A 14,152-nucleotide genomic window follows, 5' to 3' on the forward strand; every position below is an offset into this window, starting at 1 on the left:
CGCCCCGCACAAACCATCTACATCGGCAACATCGCTTTCATCACAAACGCTTGCGGTGATCTCCGACTGTGCCTACCACATATTCGGCACGAAACATGTGATGAGGTTCCGATATCAGCGACCTCCCCATTCGGCCTTGACAAGCCCTTCTCGTTTGGATTAAGGAACGTGGGGCTACTTATCGGCACATGCTTCATCAACAACTGCAGAAAAATGTATAGTTCGTCGCCATGGTTTGCGACAACTGCCATATCGACCACACGCCAGAGGACTGTTTCCTCGACAAAACAATTTCATACTGCAACATCAACATGGCAGACCTATTATCGATATCCGATCAAGAGGACGCCAACAACAAACTGACCTCTGCAAAGGAGGACGAAGCCGGTGGCGACACGACTCCGCCAAACGAGAGCAGACCCCGAGGACATGCATAGGCGGGACCGCTACCGGCGTTGGACGATGGGGAGACGGGGAGGGCGGCGTCGAACATCTTGGGTGGCCAACAACGGCGTGTAGTAGATCAACGTTGGGTCGAACTCGAAGGACGCGGCGGTTGGCCCTCCATGGATCTCCGCTTGACCTACAGGAGCGTGCGACGGCGGTCCTTAGCGAGGTAGGGAGGTGAAAAAGAGAAAGGGGAAGGAGGGAGGAGGGAGGGTAGAGGCTGCTCGTCATCGCTGCCGGACAGCGGTCAGGAGCTCCTCTCCTGGCGACTGGGAACCAAGCGGGTTGCGCGGCTACGGGCTACTTCTGGGTGCTAAATGGGCATTAAGGGGCCTCCTCGTGCCAGGCGGGTTGCGGCGCTGGTGGGAGGTTGCTGGGGGTGAACTAGGGCATTGGGTGCTGCCCAGTGGGGGCTGGACTGGATTAGGGTTTCATCTCGTTGGGGAGATCCTAAGGTGGGAGACGACCTGGTGGCCGCTAGGGTTGGGGATTAGGGTTAGGAGGCTAGGGTTTTTCCATTTTTTGTAGGGGTTTGGCTACTTATATAGAGGGGGTAGGAGGCTAGGGTTTGTCCATTTCTTGTAGGGGGTGGCTACCTTAAATAGAGGGGGTAGGAGGCTAGGGTTTGTCCATTTTTTGTAGGGTTTGGCTACCTCTTAAATAGAGGGGGTAGGAGGGTTTTTGGGCTGATTTTAGAGGCTCTTGGGCTTAGAGAAAAGAGGGAAGTGGTTGGGCCGATTGCAATTTTAGAGGCTCTTGGGCTTACAAAAAAGAGGGAAAGTGGTTGGCCTGACAGCAATTTTTTCTTTCAAAAAGCATTTATTATTTAAACGGTACTACGCCTCGCATATTCAAATGTTCGTGTAGCAAACAGACCCCGAATTGGACGAGATTCGACGTGCAGCTGAAATATAACATAACAAGATCACACGCAACCTTCTAACTAATTTCAATAATATTTATTTTACATTTATAAAATAATTTCAATTAGTGTCTCGTGGCCACGTGCAAGTGTCTGGTTGGTCTCCGAGCAGAAAGGAAAAATTTCAAGAGTACTATTCACCTTTCCAAAGAACAACGAAAAACAAAATAGGCCTATAAGTTTAATAAAAAAACATCCGGATAATCTGACATGAAGGCGACGTGCTAACGCTGCAATGATGATGACTTCATGATGATGCACAAATAATAATAGGCAAATATAATAACTAAATTATTCTCGGCAGTGACAACATCTAAGAGTAATTGTGGACTGCCTAAAGAACAAGTCTGTGAAGGTCTTGAAGATTTACCATGAGTGATTGGCGTAGTCATAGTTGACCGTAGCTAAAGGAGAATAGGGCGAAGACTTTGTCTTCCGAGTTAAATCTCAGTCTTTCCAACCAGACGTAGAGCTATGCCAACAACTTGAACTAGGTGAACAAATCATTGTCTTCACCAAGCCTTTGGGTCCTACTTCCTCGCTCTGAATTTACTGTCGTACTTTGTATTGTGAAGTTCTTACTCCCTCTATGTTATCCTCTGCGAAGACTATGATGCATTCCTTTCCACTCTCTCGCACTTGTTATGTTTTGGTTTTCCTTCGACGTGTCATATGCTACCTTGCTTTTACTTTTGTATGTGACATGTTAGTTTGTTTTACTATTAAGTGCTTTTTTGTTTGAGCAGTTTGTCTTCTCTGCAACATTCTTTTGACTTAGTATAAGTTGTTGGTGCACAAAGGTGAGACTAGTTTGTTTTAGGTTTTGTGCTTGACAAATTAAACGTTAGTTTTATTTCGCATTTGTTAAAGCCTAAACCGTAATTATTTTAAAGCGTCTATTCATCCTCCTCCTCTAGGCGACATCCATGATCTTTCACCCATGAGGCCTCATCTAGTTCATGAACCTGGACAAGTCAAGGGCGTCGTCACCACACACATATTTCCACCTTGACGATCCCATGTTCTTCACCAGACTCACCATCCTCGCCCACTGAAGTTTCTGAAAATTCACAGGCTGAATCTCTCCTGTTGATTTTTATTTTTGGGACTACCAACTTATGTTTTGAGTGTGTTGGATCGGAATCGGGACGGTGGAATATGATTGGGCACACTTCCGGTTCTAGGCTTCTAGCGGACAACCGTATAATAGACCTTAAAGCCACCTCCTGTTTTTTTTTTTTTTTTTTTGAGCGGTACCTCCTGCTAGCGCAGGAAATTTTGGCGGGAAAAATGATGACGTGTGCTCAGCGCAGGCTGCGCAGCCAATGGGGCAACGCGGTCCAAAGCCATATACGCATAGACCAGGTCCATGTAGACCGGCGTCACCGACCGGTGGGCCTGAAAGAACTCTAACGTGAGCACGCAGTGGAACAACCCCACGCAGCTTCCATCCATGGCTGCCACCACCAGCCCCATATCTCTCCCAACTGTGTGCACCGAGTCCACGTGAACCGAGGCCCCTTTACCATCGGAAATCATTGTGCTCTCTCTCTCTCTCTCTCCACCATGTCGCTGCGGCGCCTCCTAGGCCTCCCCGCCGCCGTGTCCGGCCGCCTAAGCCGCTCCCTCTCCACCTCCACGGCCGCCTCCTCCCGCCCTCCCTGGATCTTGGTCGACCAGGCGACAACGGCCACCGAGTCGGCAGCACTCGGCGCGTCCGTGCGCATTGTCGAGCCCCCGCGCTTCTCCGCCCTCACCGTCCCGGCGCTCCTGGTCGACACCAGCGCCGGCCCCGACCCCGACAGCGACGTCATGCAACTCCTCGTCGGCCGCGTGTGCTCCGCCAGCGCCGACGGCCTCCTCCTTATCACCGTCTACGATGCCCGCGCCACGGCTCCCATCCTCGCCACGCAGGGCGCCAATCATGTGCGCCGGGCCACCGGCCTCGACCCCGAGCACGACCCAGCCACCACGCGGTTCCTCTGCAACCCTCTCACCGGACAATTGACCCGCCTCCCGGTCATCGACGTCGGCCCGAGGCGGCTCGTGTGCGGCCCTCACATGGGCGTCCTCACCCAAGCCGGTCGCGGGCACGGCCCCGCCGACAGGCTCGCCGTCGCCGAGCTGCAAGGGAACAAGATGCCCCGCTTTCTCTCGGACACGGGCAAGTGGGACATAGCGGTCACCGCGCGGTGCCAACTCCCGCTCTGCCGGCGGTTTTACTCGGAGTCGGGCAGGCGTGACCAAGAGGCGTTTCCTCTCGGCGGCCGGCTGTGGTGGGTTGACCTGACCTGGGGCGCCATCTCGGCTGACCCGTTCAGCGACCGGCCGGAGCCCTGCTTTGTCGAGCTGCCGAGGGGCAGCGTGATGCCTGAACGCCCAGAGCGAGTGCCAGGGCTGCTTGACCTGGAGGGAGCGGAGGCCATGTCAAGATGCGCTCTGGGCAGGTACCGACGCATGGGGGTCAGTGATGGAAGATTGCGCTACGCCGAGGTGTGGCAGCGGGAGCCGTTCGTGCTCAGCTCCTGGACGCTGGACGACGAGGGCAGCGGCTGGACGCTGGAGCGCCGCGTGGTGCTCAGCCGGCTCTGGGCGGATGGTGACCACCCGTGGCTGCCCTTGCCGGAGAAGACAACGCCACAAATTGGCGCTCTTGACCCACTGAACGGCAATGTCATCTACCTGACGGTCGGCATGCACAGCATCGGCGTGGACATGAGCAAGGAGGAGGTGATTGGGAGCTCTCTGCACAACGGCGCCAGTTTGTGTGTACCATGCGTGCTTCCACCATGGCTTGAATCGAGCTGGATCTCTGCCAGAGGTAATTACTACCACTAAGCTAGCCAGGAACACATGCTTACATAATGGGTGCATTGCATATGAGTTCTTTTCACTGTGATCTTATTTCAATGAATCTGTCTGCAAGTGTTCCAAGAGTAGGATTTGTTGATCATAATGTGGGATTGTCGAGTAAAGTCGCTGTCTATATAACTGTAGTATATGTTTTGATAACTACTCGGATGGGGAACAGAAATTCTGAAGAGAGATTTTTGTTGTTTTTTCCCTTTGCAAATATGCTGTGATTGTGAATTAGTTATATGTATGGGAAATTGTGATGCACTTATCTGAAACCGATGTATGAGAAATTGCGATGCATTTGTCTGACGTCGTAACATAAGTTGCGGTCAAGGAATACCATGTACCAAAGACGATTAGTGTTGCTGGATAATGGCTACAATTTTCTCTCTACATAACTAGAGAATGACTATCACTTGAAATTATTTTTATCCATGTCTTGTAACAACTGGAAGATATAGGTTTCAATTTTTATCACTTGGGAATTTGGGATTAATTCCTATATACAATGCATAGACATATCCTGCAAGTATATTCTGAATTGTGTTACTATTTGTTCAAGTTCATGTATCTTGATCAAAGGAGTTTGTTTTCAGGCAAGGACAACACAGGAAGCAAGACTTTGGCAGATGTTCTAGTTCGTTCAGATAGACACCACACAAAATGAAAAGTGTGCCAAGTTACCAGTCAATGTATCTCTGGGTACTATATCTCTGTCTGCTCATGCTTCTATATATGTATATTGATCCATCATTGGTTATATGACATCCATTCATATGTTTAGCAGTTTGTTTTATTCTTACATATATCTCTTAGTTAATCCATGAAGTTCATGATTTCGAAGAGCAATCTTGTGTACCTTTTGCTAATTTACCACTAGTATATACTGTTGCGGCGTTGCCTAATATCAGCATGTCCTTGTTAAGTTCTAGTTCATGTTTTATGGCAGTAGTAATATGTTTCGCATGCGCACTAGCTAAAGAGAATCATATTTCCGTGTGTCTATGCCAAGTGTTGTCATTTATTGTTTTATCATACACATGCTCAAATATTTAATCATGGCAGATGTTTCTGTAGAATGCTGATTGAACTTGTTCTTCCTGTAATACAGTCTTCTGGCAGCACCACAAAGTGCTGCTAAAAACTATCTATGTCTTTTAGCATGGATGGACGTTTCATCCAGGAGAGTTAGTGTTTCCTGAACTTGTTTCATTATCTAAAGGAGTGCATGATTAACATATCAAGTGCTTAACTGCAAACTGGCCCATATGTCGTTTATATAATCTGAAGAATGCCTAGCCTTCCACTTAAATGCCCAATAACCATCGCCTTTTCCTTTTCCTGAAATGTTATAACCAATTGATCGAATCTTGACACTGAAACTTGCTATTTCATACGCTCTGTATCTCTCCTGCAAATCAAAATGACAGCTCCCTATTCATTTCATTCTAAAAGGGACATATGTACATGGACTATAGTAGCATTTCTGCTTACTCTGTTTTCTTTCCTCTTCTTTTTTATCTGCCACTTGTTTTGTTTATATGTTTATGTTCAAATGCATCTAATGTTTATTTATTTATTATTTTCAGGTTTCTTAAGGCTAACAATGAAGTAGTAGCTGATGGTGGCAGTTTGCGGGGCACTCATTTTGCAGGAAATCTGTATAAGTTTGGGTGTTTTCAGAGTTTGCTCATGAACCTGTTTTGTGCAGAATCTGGGAGTTGCTGGTTCAGACCTTAAGTTCATATACTAGAACATATCCTAGTATAAGTGCTCCTCAGCTAAGCCTGTAGTTTTGGTTGCAAGACATCCTTTTGGTACTAGTAAGTGTTCAATGATGGATATGCTTAGTTGTTTCTACTTGCTAGTACATTAAGTTTCAGTCGATCTATTGCTACTGTTAATTAAGAAGGCGTGGAAAAGCGAATCCGCTAGTATTTGCCACTAGAGGACGGCTTCGCAGTATGAACTCTTTTAGAATGGTTGCAGTGAATTAACTTCTCTAGATATACTTAGATGCACTGAACTGAACTGCATGAATAACGAATCTAGCCAACATTCCTTTGTTTTACATCTATATTGTCCAATATTTGTGCCGGTTCTTGTAATCTTGAAGCTGCTGATTTTCTGTTTATTGTAGCTAGTAGAAGTACCAGGGCATGTGTACTAGTAGTGAGCTAACACTGTATGAGGCGTGCATCTTTGTGATCTGATCTGTGGGTGAACCGAGTCGCAGAACATGTACTGAGGTTAGTTTCTTCCCCAGCCAGGCCAACTGCAATATCCGCTTATGGAGCCAAGGAGGTGTCGCCGCCGGCAGGGAGACACTTCAGGGTGTGTCTAACGATGCTATCTTATGTTTGACACGCAAGATAAATGATACGAAAATGTTTGTCTTTTCTTAATTAGAAAATGATCTCTTAGCGACAATATCTCTGACAATGCATTTTGGATCTAATTATTACATATAAGACTAATAAGTAACACATTGTGTATACTTTTTATTGTTTTTTAGATCACGTGGCAGGCTTATAACAAACTGTCTTAACAATCATTGTGCATGCCCTTAGACCTAGAGTTGTTGCCTTTGTAACTGTGCAAGCAGCTCCTATTCATTGTGTTCTTGTCAACCATGCTCAGTACCAAACCATGTATTCCACTTGAAAACTTTGATCACTTCCTCGGATAGGCATGGAAGATTGTTCAACTACCATGATAAACAAAGACGAGTTCTCTCTTCTAGTTTAAAAGGAAAGAAAACAAAATATGTGTTCACAAATCATCGTGGCTCTAGTACGAATCTAAGGTTTTAATTAGTTTATCTTAAACAAATGTGTTTGGTTCTCTAGAATGCTCCAAAACTCTATCCTTCAGATAGACAAGATGCATTGTTCAGTTCCACCAATATACCATCGCACCGACAGGCGGGGTTCATGCGAGCACATTGGAAAAACCTTGTTGCTGACTTGCACCAACCAAGTCCACGTGAAAGTGACAACAACTAATCCAAAGCCCACAACCTACTCTGCTTCTCTGATTTGATTCCAAAATCCCCTCCCCTTCTGTAGAGCCACGTGTGCCTCAAATTATTCTAACATCCCCATCGACAAAAACCAATGGCCTAGGTCACTGGCGTCTCCTTCCTACCCGCCGCACCTCGTGGCTAGTGAAGGAACGAACCTTTTCACTCCCTGGTTGTCGTCATGGTCGCAACAACGGAGCCATGGCACAAGATTTTAGCTTGGCGGTAGCAGAAAAAAGGAGAAACCGGGCTCCTGGTCAACACCATGGTCTACCGTAGAATCCGCCGTTGTTGTTGTGGTGCCATCCCTGTAACGGTTCTAGCATTGCCGTCGTGCCCACCCTAGTCATGCTCATGTCAACTGTGCTTGGTAGCAAAACATGGCTTCCACTTGAAAGCCTTGCCCCTTCCCCAAAGAGGCATAGAAGATTGTTGAACTACCATGATGAACAAATATGTGTTCGTTCTTTTGTTTTTGAAAAACTAAATATGTTCCTAAATACTTAAACGCGCAGCTGCGCTATTTGGACGCTGCGAGCGCACGCGCTAGACGAAAAAAAGTAGGTCGATGTCCGGAACAAACGCGTTATCCAGTAGGTAGTGTAAAGAATACCCATGCGGATGCATGTGCCGACGTCATCTATTTATTCTGTTTCATTTTTTCAAAAAGCTACAACTTTTGAACCGAGTGTCAGAATGCAGAACCGTTTTCACCGCTGGGTTTCTCGTGACGAGCTCTTCAAAACTAGATCTCATATGAATATGTTTTGATGAATTTTTTTTCAAAAGCAACTTTGATGCTAGATGAAGCAATTTTAGTGTTAAACATGAGCAAGTCTGATGCTAGATGAACAAAACAACTCAACTTGCTCATTTGTTTTTTCTGCGTAAAATAGACAATCTAAGCAGTAATGCTAGGGACATCTGCTTGTTTGTGATAGAACAATTTCTCACTTTTTGCTTTTCTTTGTAATTGAGTTGCTTTGGTCTTCTGCTACAACATACGGGAAGGTGGACGAGAGGGGGGGGGGGAGTAGATCGAATATTTGGCTATTCAAGTTGCTCATACATTTTTCCTAAAGTAGATGCTAGGGGAGTTGCTTCATTTTGCTAGGACAATTGCTTCTTTTTGCTAGGGAAGTTGCTTGTTTTTTTTTGCTAGAACAGTTTTGCATTTTGTGTCATATGTTTTTCTGCGTAAAATAGACAATCTAAATAGTAATGCTAGGGACCTCTGCTTGTTTCTGCTAGAACAATTTCTCACTTTTTGCGTTTCTTTGTAATTGAGTTGCTTTGGTCTTCTGCTACAACATACAAGAAGGTGGATGAGAGGGAAGAGTAGATCGAATATTTGTCCATAAAAGGCTATTCAAGTTGCTCATACATTTTTCCTCTGCCTAAAATTGATGCTACGGGAGTTGCTTGGTTTTGCTACCACAATTGCTTGGTTTTTGCTACCACAATTGCTTGGTTTTGCTAGGGTAGTTGCTTTTTTTTTCCTCTGCCAAATCTTCCACCGACGATGCTCAGTTGCTTATATATGATGAAAAGTTGTCTACCAAAGTTTCTAAATTATCTACGAAGTACTTGCTAGGTAAATTCACTAGTACACATTGTGCAAGACAACTTGCTTCTATTTAACACTCAAGTTGCCTCATCTAGTTTCAAAGTTGCTCTAAAAATATATTCATGGAAACATATCCATATGCGATCTAGTTTTGAAGATCTCGTCGTAAGAAACCTAACCGTGAAAACGGATTGCAATTCCGAGGATCCATTCAAAAGTTATAACTTTTTCAATTTTGTGAAACGACATTTAATGTAAAAATGGATTAGCATGTACCTACTGCCGTTGCCTAGTGTGAACGCATTAATTATTGATTTCCATGTCATGTGTCAGACGCATGTCCCTGCATGTAAATGCTAATAATTTCCTTTTCCAGCGGCACGTATAAGTACATGCCATATACAACGATGCGCTGGAGGGCGTCTACGAGCGCCCGTGCGCCCACTAGCCAGGTCCAAATATGTTTGATTTGGTCCGAGAGGTCAAGAATAACCGTTCCATAACGTTCGGATAGACAAGGCGTGGTGTTCAGTTCGACCCACCTGACAGGTGGGGTCCACGCAACGCAAATGGAAAAGCCTTGTGGCATAGCTGCGTGAACCAAGTCTATGTGAACCAACCAGTCCGAGCTTCCTCTGCTTCTCCGGTCCCCTTCCAAAACCCTCTCCCCTTTCGCTTGCTAGGCTGCTAGCCACCCCTACCAGCCTACCACCACCAAATCCACCACCGCCGACTCCTCCGGCGAGATGCTCCGCCGCCTCTCCGCCCCCCTCCGCCGCTCCCTCTCCACCGCCGCGTCGCGCCCCGCCTGGGCGATGATCTACCGGGTCTCCACGGCGGAGGAGTCCGCGGCCGCGCGGCGCGCGTCCGTCGCGCTCGCCCCGCCCCCGCTCGCCTCCCGCGTCTCCGTCCCCAGGCACGCCTTCGGCCTGGACCCGCTCCGGGACGCGGCCAGCGCCGACGGCCGGCCGCCCGTCAACTTCTTCAGCTTCGCCGCCCCGGCCCGCGAGCAGGGCTCCCCCCAGCCGGCGGGCTCCGGACACAACCTCATCAACGTCTTCGGCAGCGGCGTGCTCGCCGCGAGTGGCCACGGCCTCCTCCTGCTCGGCACCTTCAGGAACCGCGCCAGCGCCGCCAGCATCTTCCAGCACCAGGTCCCGTCCCCGGCCCCGTTCGAGGTCCTCGACCAGGCGTACGCGCACTCCTCCTGCTGCGACCCCATGAGGCTCGCGCGCTTCGTCTGCAACCCCGTCACCGGCGAGCTGGCCCGCCTCCCGGACTTCGACGGCGCGGAGGACGCCTTCACCGCCCCCACGGGCCTCCTCACCCAGGCCGACGGCGGGCACGGGCCGCCCCGGAGGTACGCCCAGCTCAGCGTGGTCGACGAGGGGCGGCGTTTCCGGCTGCGCCGGCTCTCCTCGGAGACAGGGGAGTGGGACGAGCTGCTGCTGCCGTCCCCGCTGCCGGCCGGGCGCCTGATGCACATGAACCACGAGGTGCTGGACTTCGGGGGGCGGCTCTGGTGGGTGGACGTGAGCTGGGGCGCCGTCAACGTCGACCCGTTCAGTGACCGTCCGGAGCTCTGCCCCGTCGAGCTGCCGGGAGACATCATGCTTGCCGACCAACAGGGCGAGGCAGAGATGAAACAGCTCCTCCAGCGCAGGCGCATGGGGGTCAGCGACGGCAGGCTGAGGTTTGTGGAGGTTGCCAAGGACGAGCCCTTCCGCATCAAATCGTTCACGCTTGACGAAGAGAGTGGCCGCTGGATGCTGGAGCACCAGGTGTCGTGGAGAACACTCTGTCCCGAAGCCAAGGCGGCGCCTTTGGTTGCTGCTATTGATCCACTCAGCGCCGACTTGCTGTACCTCACTGTGCCCGTGGGCAAAGGATTCTGTGCATGCGTGGACATGCGCTGGAAGAGACCGGTTGAGTCTGTGGAGTTAGGGCGTGGTGTCAATCCAAGCAAGTGCATCTCAAGCTTCGTTCTGCCATGTGTGCTCCCCTCATTTCTCGGATCAAGCTCGATTCCAGGTGATCACAGTGACCCATTTCTCTTTAGTTGCAATGAAATCATGTCTATCTATGTGTTTGAGTATACTGTCTTTAGTTGCAATGGAGTGGACTAAGATTGTTGGCGATGCAGTGGTCTCTTACTAGTCACTAAGATATCATTCCATAAGCTGTAATCAATCATATCCAAAGCACAAATTATTATCCCCACTTCTGTCCCTGTTTATTTTCTTGGGTTTAAACAATGCATTGATCTCTTAGCCACCAATATTATCATTCTGTAAGCTGTAATCAATAGTATCGATATGGAATGGGACCTTTCTTTGATTTGAAACTTCCAAATCAAGGGTTTTCCTTGAAATATATTCACGGTGGTGTAAGTGATTTAGCTTTTGAACAGAAATTTTTACAAGGTTCTGGTTGCTTTGACAGTACACTATGTTCTAGTACATCATATTTCCATATCTATATAATTTAGTTTGAGAAAGTAACTCAAGGAGGTGTATCCCTTTTTATAATTCCTCTACACTACTCAATCGCTATCTGCCTCTAATTATTATAGTGACGCCACTTATTGGTTCAGTGCCGAATTCTTGAGAACCTCCTCTAATCATCATATCTTTCGCTATCTTGATTCTTGTATGCGATGCACATGAATATATACTGTTATATATTTTGCAACATTAGTGTTGTTGCTGCTTCTGTTCAAACTATAGTATATTGATCAAAATAATCTTTTCAGGCAACAAGAACGCGGAGAAAAACAAGACTTTGGCAGATGTTCTTGTTCGATCAGACATCCCATAGGAAGGACGAAGGTACCAATTCCAGCTGATGATCTCTCTCCACTTTGTGTTAGCTCATGCATGCTTCTTTAATGATCAATTGTTGTATGATCCATTCACAATTTTAGGATGGTGCATTTCTGATACAAGTTCTCTTACTCAATCCACGCAGTTTATGGACTGAAAAAACAATTACTGCAGTTATTTTCAACTGGTTCTGTGTAGTTTCCAACATATTGCTTATAGTGTCTGGTTTGGTGCTTTAATTCAGCTAGAAATGCTTTCTGGGAAGACTAGTAACACATATTCACTCCATAGAATAGTTATTGGGTGCTACCTGAACTTTGTATTCCGTTCATATTCATCTGGCAGCAACTTGCCACACAGCCAAAAGTTGTCGTGTGTGTCAACATGAAATTTCCTTTTTTCATTGCTGGAGGGCAGGCTCAAGCCTATTAAAGCCTGCCCAGTTCATTCGCCACTGCCTTCAGGTGTATTAGTGTTTCTGAACTATCAGGCACAAAGGATGCCTAGCCTTGTTCATCTGGTGATCACTGTATTAGAATCTGAAGGAAATTTAGCCTTGTCATCATGGTGGCCGTTTTCTTCCCTTTTCCTGAATATTATAACCAGCTGATTAAATCCTGAAACTGAAGCTTGATCTTTCTTAAAATTGACCACGGTCTAATTTTATGCTACATCCAGGCCTTGGATAGAAACTAAACGTGTTATCCAGGTGACCAGTTGATATTTCACTATATTATTTCAGTTTTACAAATGCACATTGATGGATCATAGTAGCGTTTCTGTTTACTGAATTTCGTTTTGCTATTTTTTCATATCGCTCATTCTGTTGACATGTTTACTCAAATGTGCCTAATGTTTCTTATTTTTGTTTTCAGGTTTCTCAAAACTACAGATGCTGCTCTATAATCAATTATGAAGTTTTTTTGTGGGGTAATCAATTAGGAAGCTGATGGTGGTAGCTTACTGAACTCTCATTTTGGGGGAAATCTGGAGATGTCTTGGCCTGATGGAGTTTCGTGATCAACTTACTGTATCCCATTTTGAGGGCAAGTCAGCGAAATTTTCTAGGCAATAGGTTCACAGCAGAGCCTTCCAGCAAATTTGCAAAATTAATCAGCATGTGACGCGAACGTTGTGTATGCTGCGTTTGGTAGCTAGATGATACATTCTTAGGGAAAGATTGCTGCTTGGACATGTTTATGTTAGGAGAAAGCTTATTTAGGGATATCTGTGTATGTTATCCATGCGGCATCGGCGATTTGTTCCACTTCTAATGTGTCATTTTGGCTTCCGTGCATGATGGTTAGGTAGATCAAGTTCATCTGTTGCTCACAACATTTTGTTGTGAATAGCACGATACCTATGAATCTATTATTTCCTGATGATGGCATAAAACCAGACGTAGGTTATGATTCAAAACGGCAAGACTATGCATTAATTTGTTATCAGTTTGTTGCTACCAGAGAGCCGATTGCCTGAACGATTCACAACATACTTATATAGTCAACAAATTATTTACGGTGCTTTGCTTCTTTGAAGCACGTAAAATTAAACATCATGTATTCCATCATAAGGGCAACGATGACCATTGTCGCTGAGCTATCTTCCTGCCTGACACGAGAATCGCGTTTAACTACTGACTGCTAACCACTGTAGCATATCTGGCATGGACATCACTGTAGTAAATCCACTACTGATTGCTAACCACAGTAGCATATCTGGCATGGACATCGCTGTAGCAAATCCGGGACGGTTTAGTCCAACTGTATGTGTTTCGGATTCGGTGTTTCTCTTATCATTATTTTTCTGACAAGAATGTTATACCTCTTGACATTTGCATCTTAGGATGCACACAACCAGTATATTACTCCCCTCTTTTCATAATGTAGTGTGTATAGATTTTTTGAAAATTCAAACTTTGCAAACTTTGATTAAGTTTATAAAGAAAACTATTTATATCTACAATACCAAATATATGAAATATGAAACTACGTCTTACGATGAATCTAATGATATATGTTTTGTATTCTAGATGTAAAAAATTTCTTCACAAACTTGGTCAAAGTTTGTGAGGTTTGACTTTTCAAAAAAAAATCCACTAATTACGGAACAGCGGGAGTATTAAAGAAAGGTAATGTTATGAAGCCAAAAACACATGATAAAACAGTGCATGAAATGACCAACAAAGGTCAACACATTAAAAAAACTACGACTAAGTGACCATCTTTTGCATTGAGTGCCTTCAAGAAGGAGTAAACACTTAAGTGGGGTAGGTCAAACCAGCCAAGGCTAGAGCACCAACACAAAGATAACACCTTCAACAAGGAGACAACCCAAGATTGACGTTGCCGGTTCCAAGTAGTGAAGGTCAGATCACATGTTTTCACCCCAGATACGGAGTGGTGTTCTAGTCATCGTCTTGATGGCAGATCTAATTTAACAACTGCTCCACTCGTTGTCAATAAAATTCACCCTTTGTCAAAAAACAACTGCTCCACTCGTCACTCTAAGCAAAA

General features: G+C 46.2%; 2 protein-coding genes across 2 annotated transcripts; both read left to right on the forward strand.

Annotated features, from left to right (window-relative positions):
- Nucleotides 1-2,935: 2,935 nt before the first annotated feature.
- On the forward strand, nt 2,936-7,487 carry LOC120968232 (uncharacterized). The gene is made up of 3 exons (XM_045232332.2): nt 2,936-4,190; nt 4,822-4,927; nt 5,815-7,487. The coding sequence occupies exons 1-2, from the start codon at nt 2,936-2,938 to the stop codon at nt 4,890-4,892; spliced, it is 1,326 nt and encodes a 441-aa protein (XP_045088267.2). The 3' UTR covers nt 4,893-4,927; nt 5,815-7,487.
- A 2,056-nt stretch (nt 7,488-9,543) lies between these two features.
- On the forward strand, nt 9,544-13,488 carry LOC109739744 (uncharacterized). Its single transcript, XM_020298801.4, has 3 exons — nt 9,544-10,845; nt 11,567-11,642; nt 12,512-13,488. The coding sequence occupies exons 1-2, from the start codon at nt 9,561-9,563 to the stop codon at nt 11,629-11,631; spliced, it is 1,350 nt and encodes a 449-aa protein (XP_020154390.1). The 5' UTR covers nt 9,544-9,560; the 3' UTR covers nt 11,632-11,642; nt 12,512-13,488.
- Nucleotides 13,489-14,152: the final 664 nt, after the last annotated feature.

This window comes from Aegilops tauschii, chromosome 1 (assembly GCF_002575655.3).
Source record: "Aegilops tauschii subsp. strangulata cultivar AL8/78 chromosome 1, Aet v6.0, whole genome shotgun sequence".
NCBI lineage: Eukaryota > Viridiplantae > Streptophyta > Magnoliopsida > Poales > Poaceae > Aegilops > Aegilops tauschii.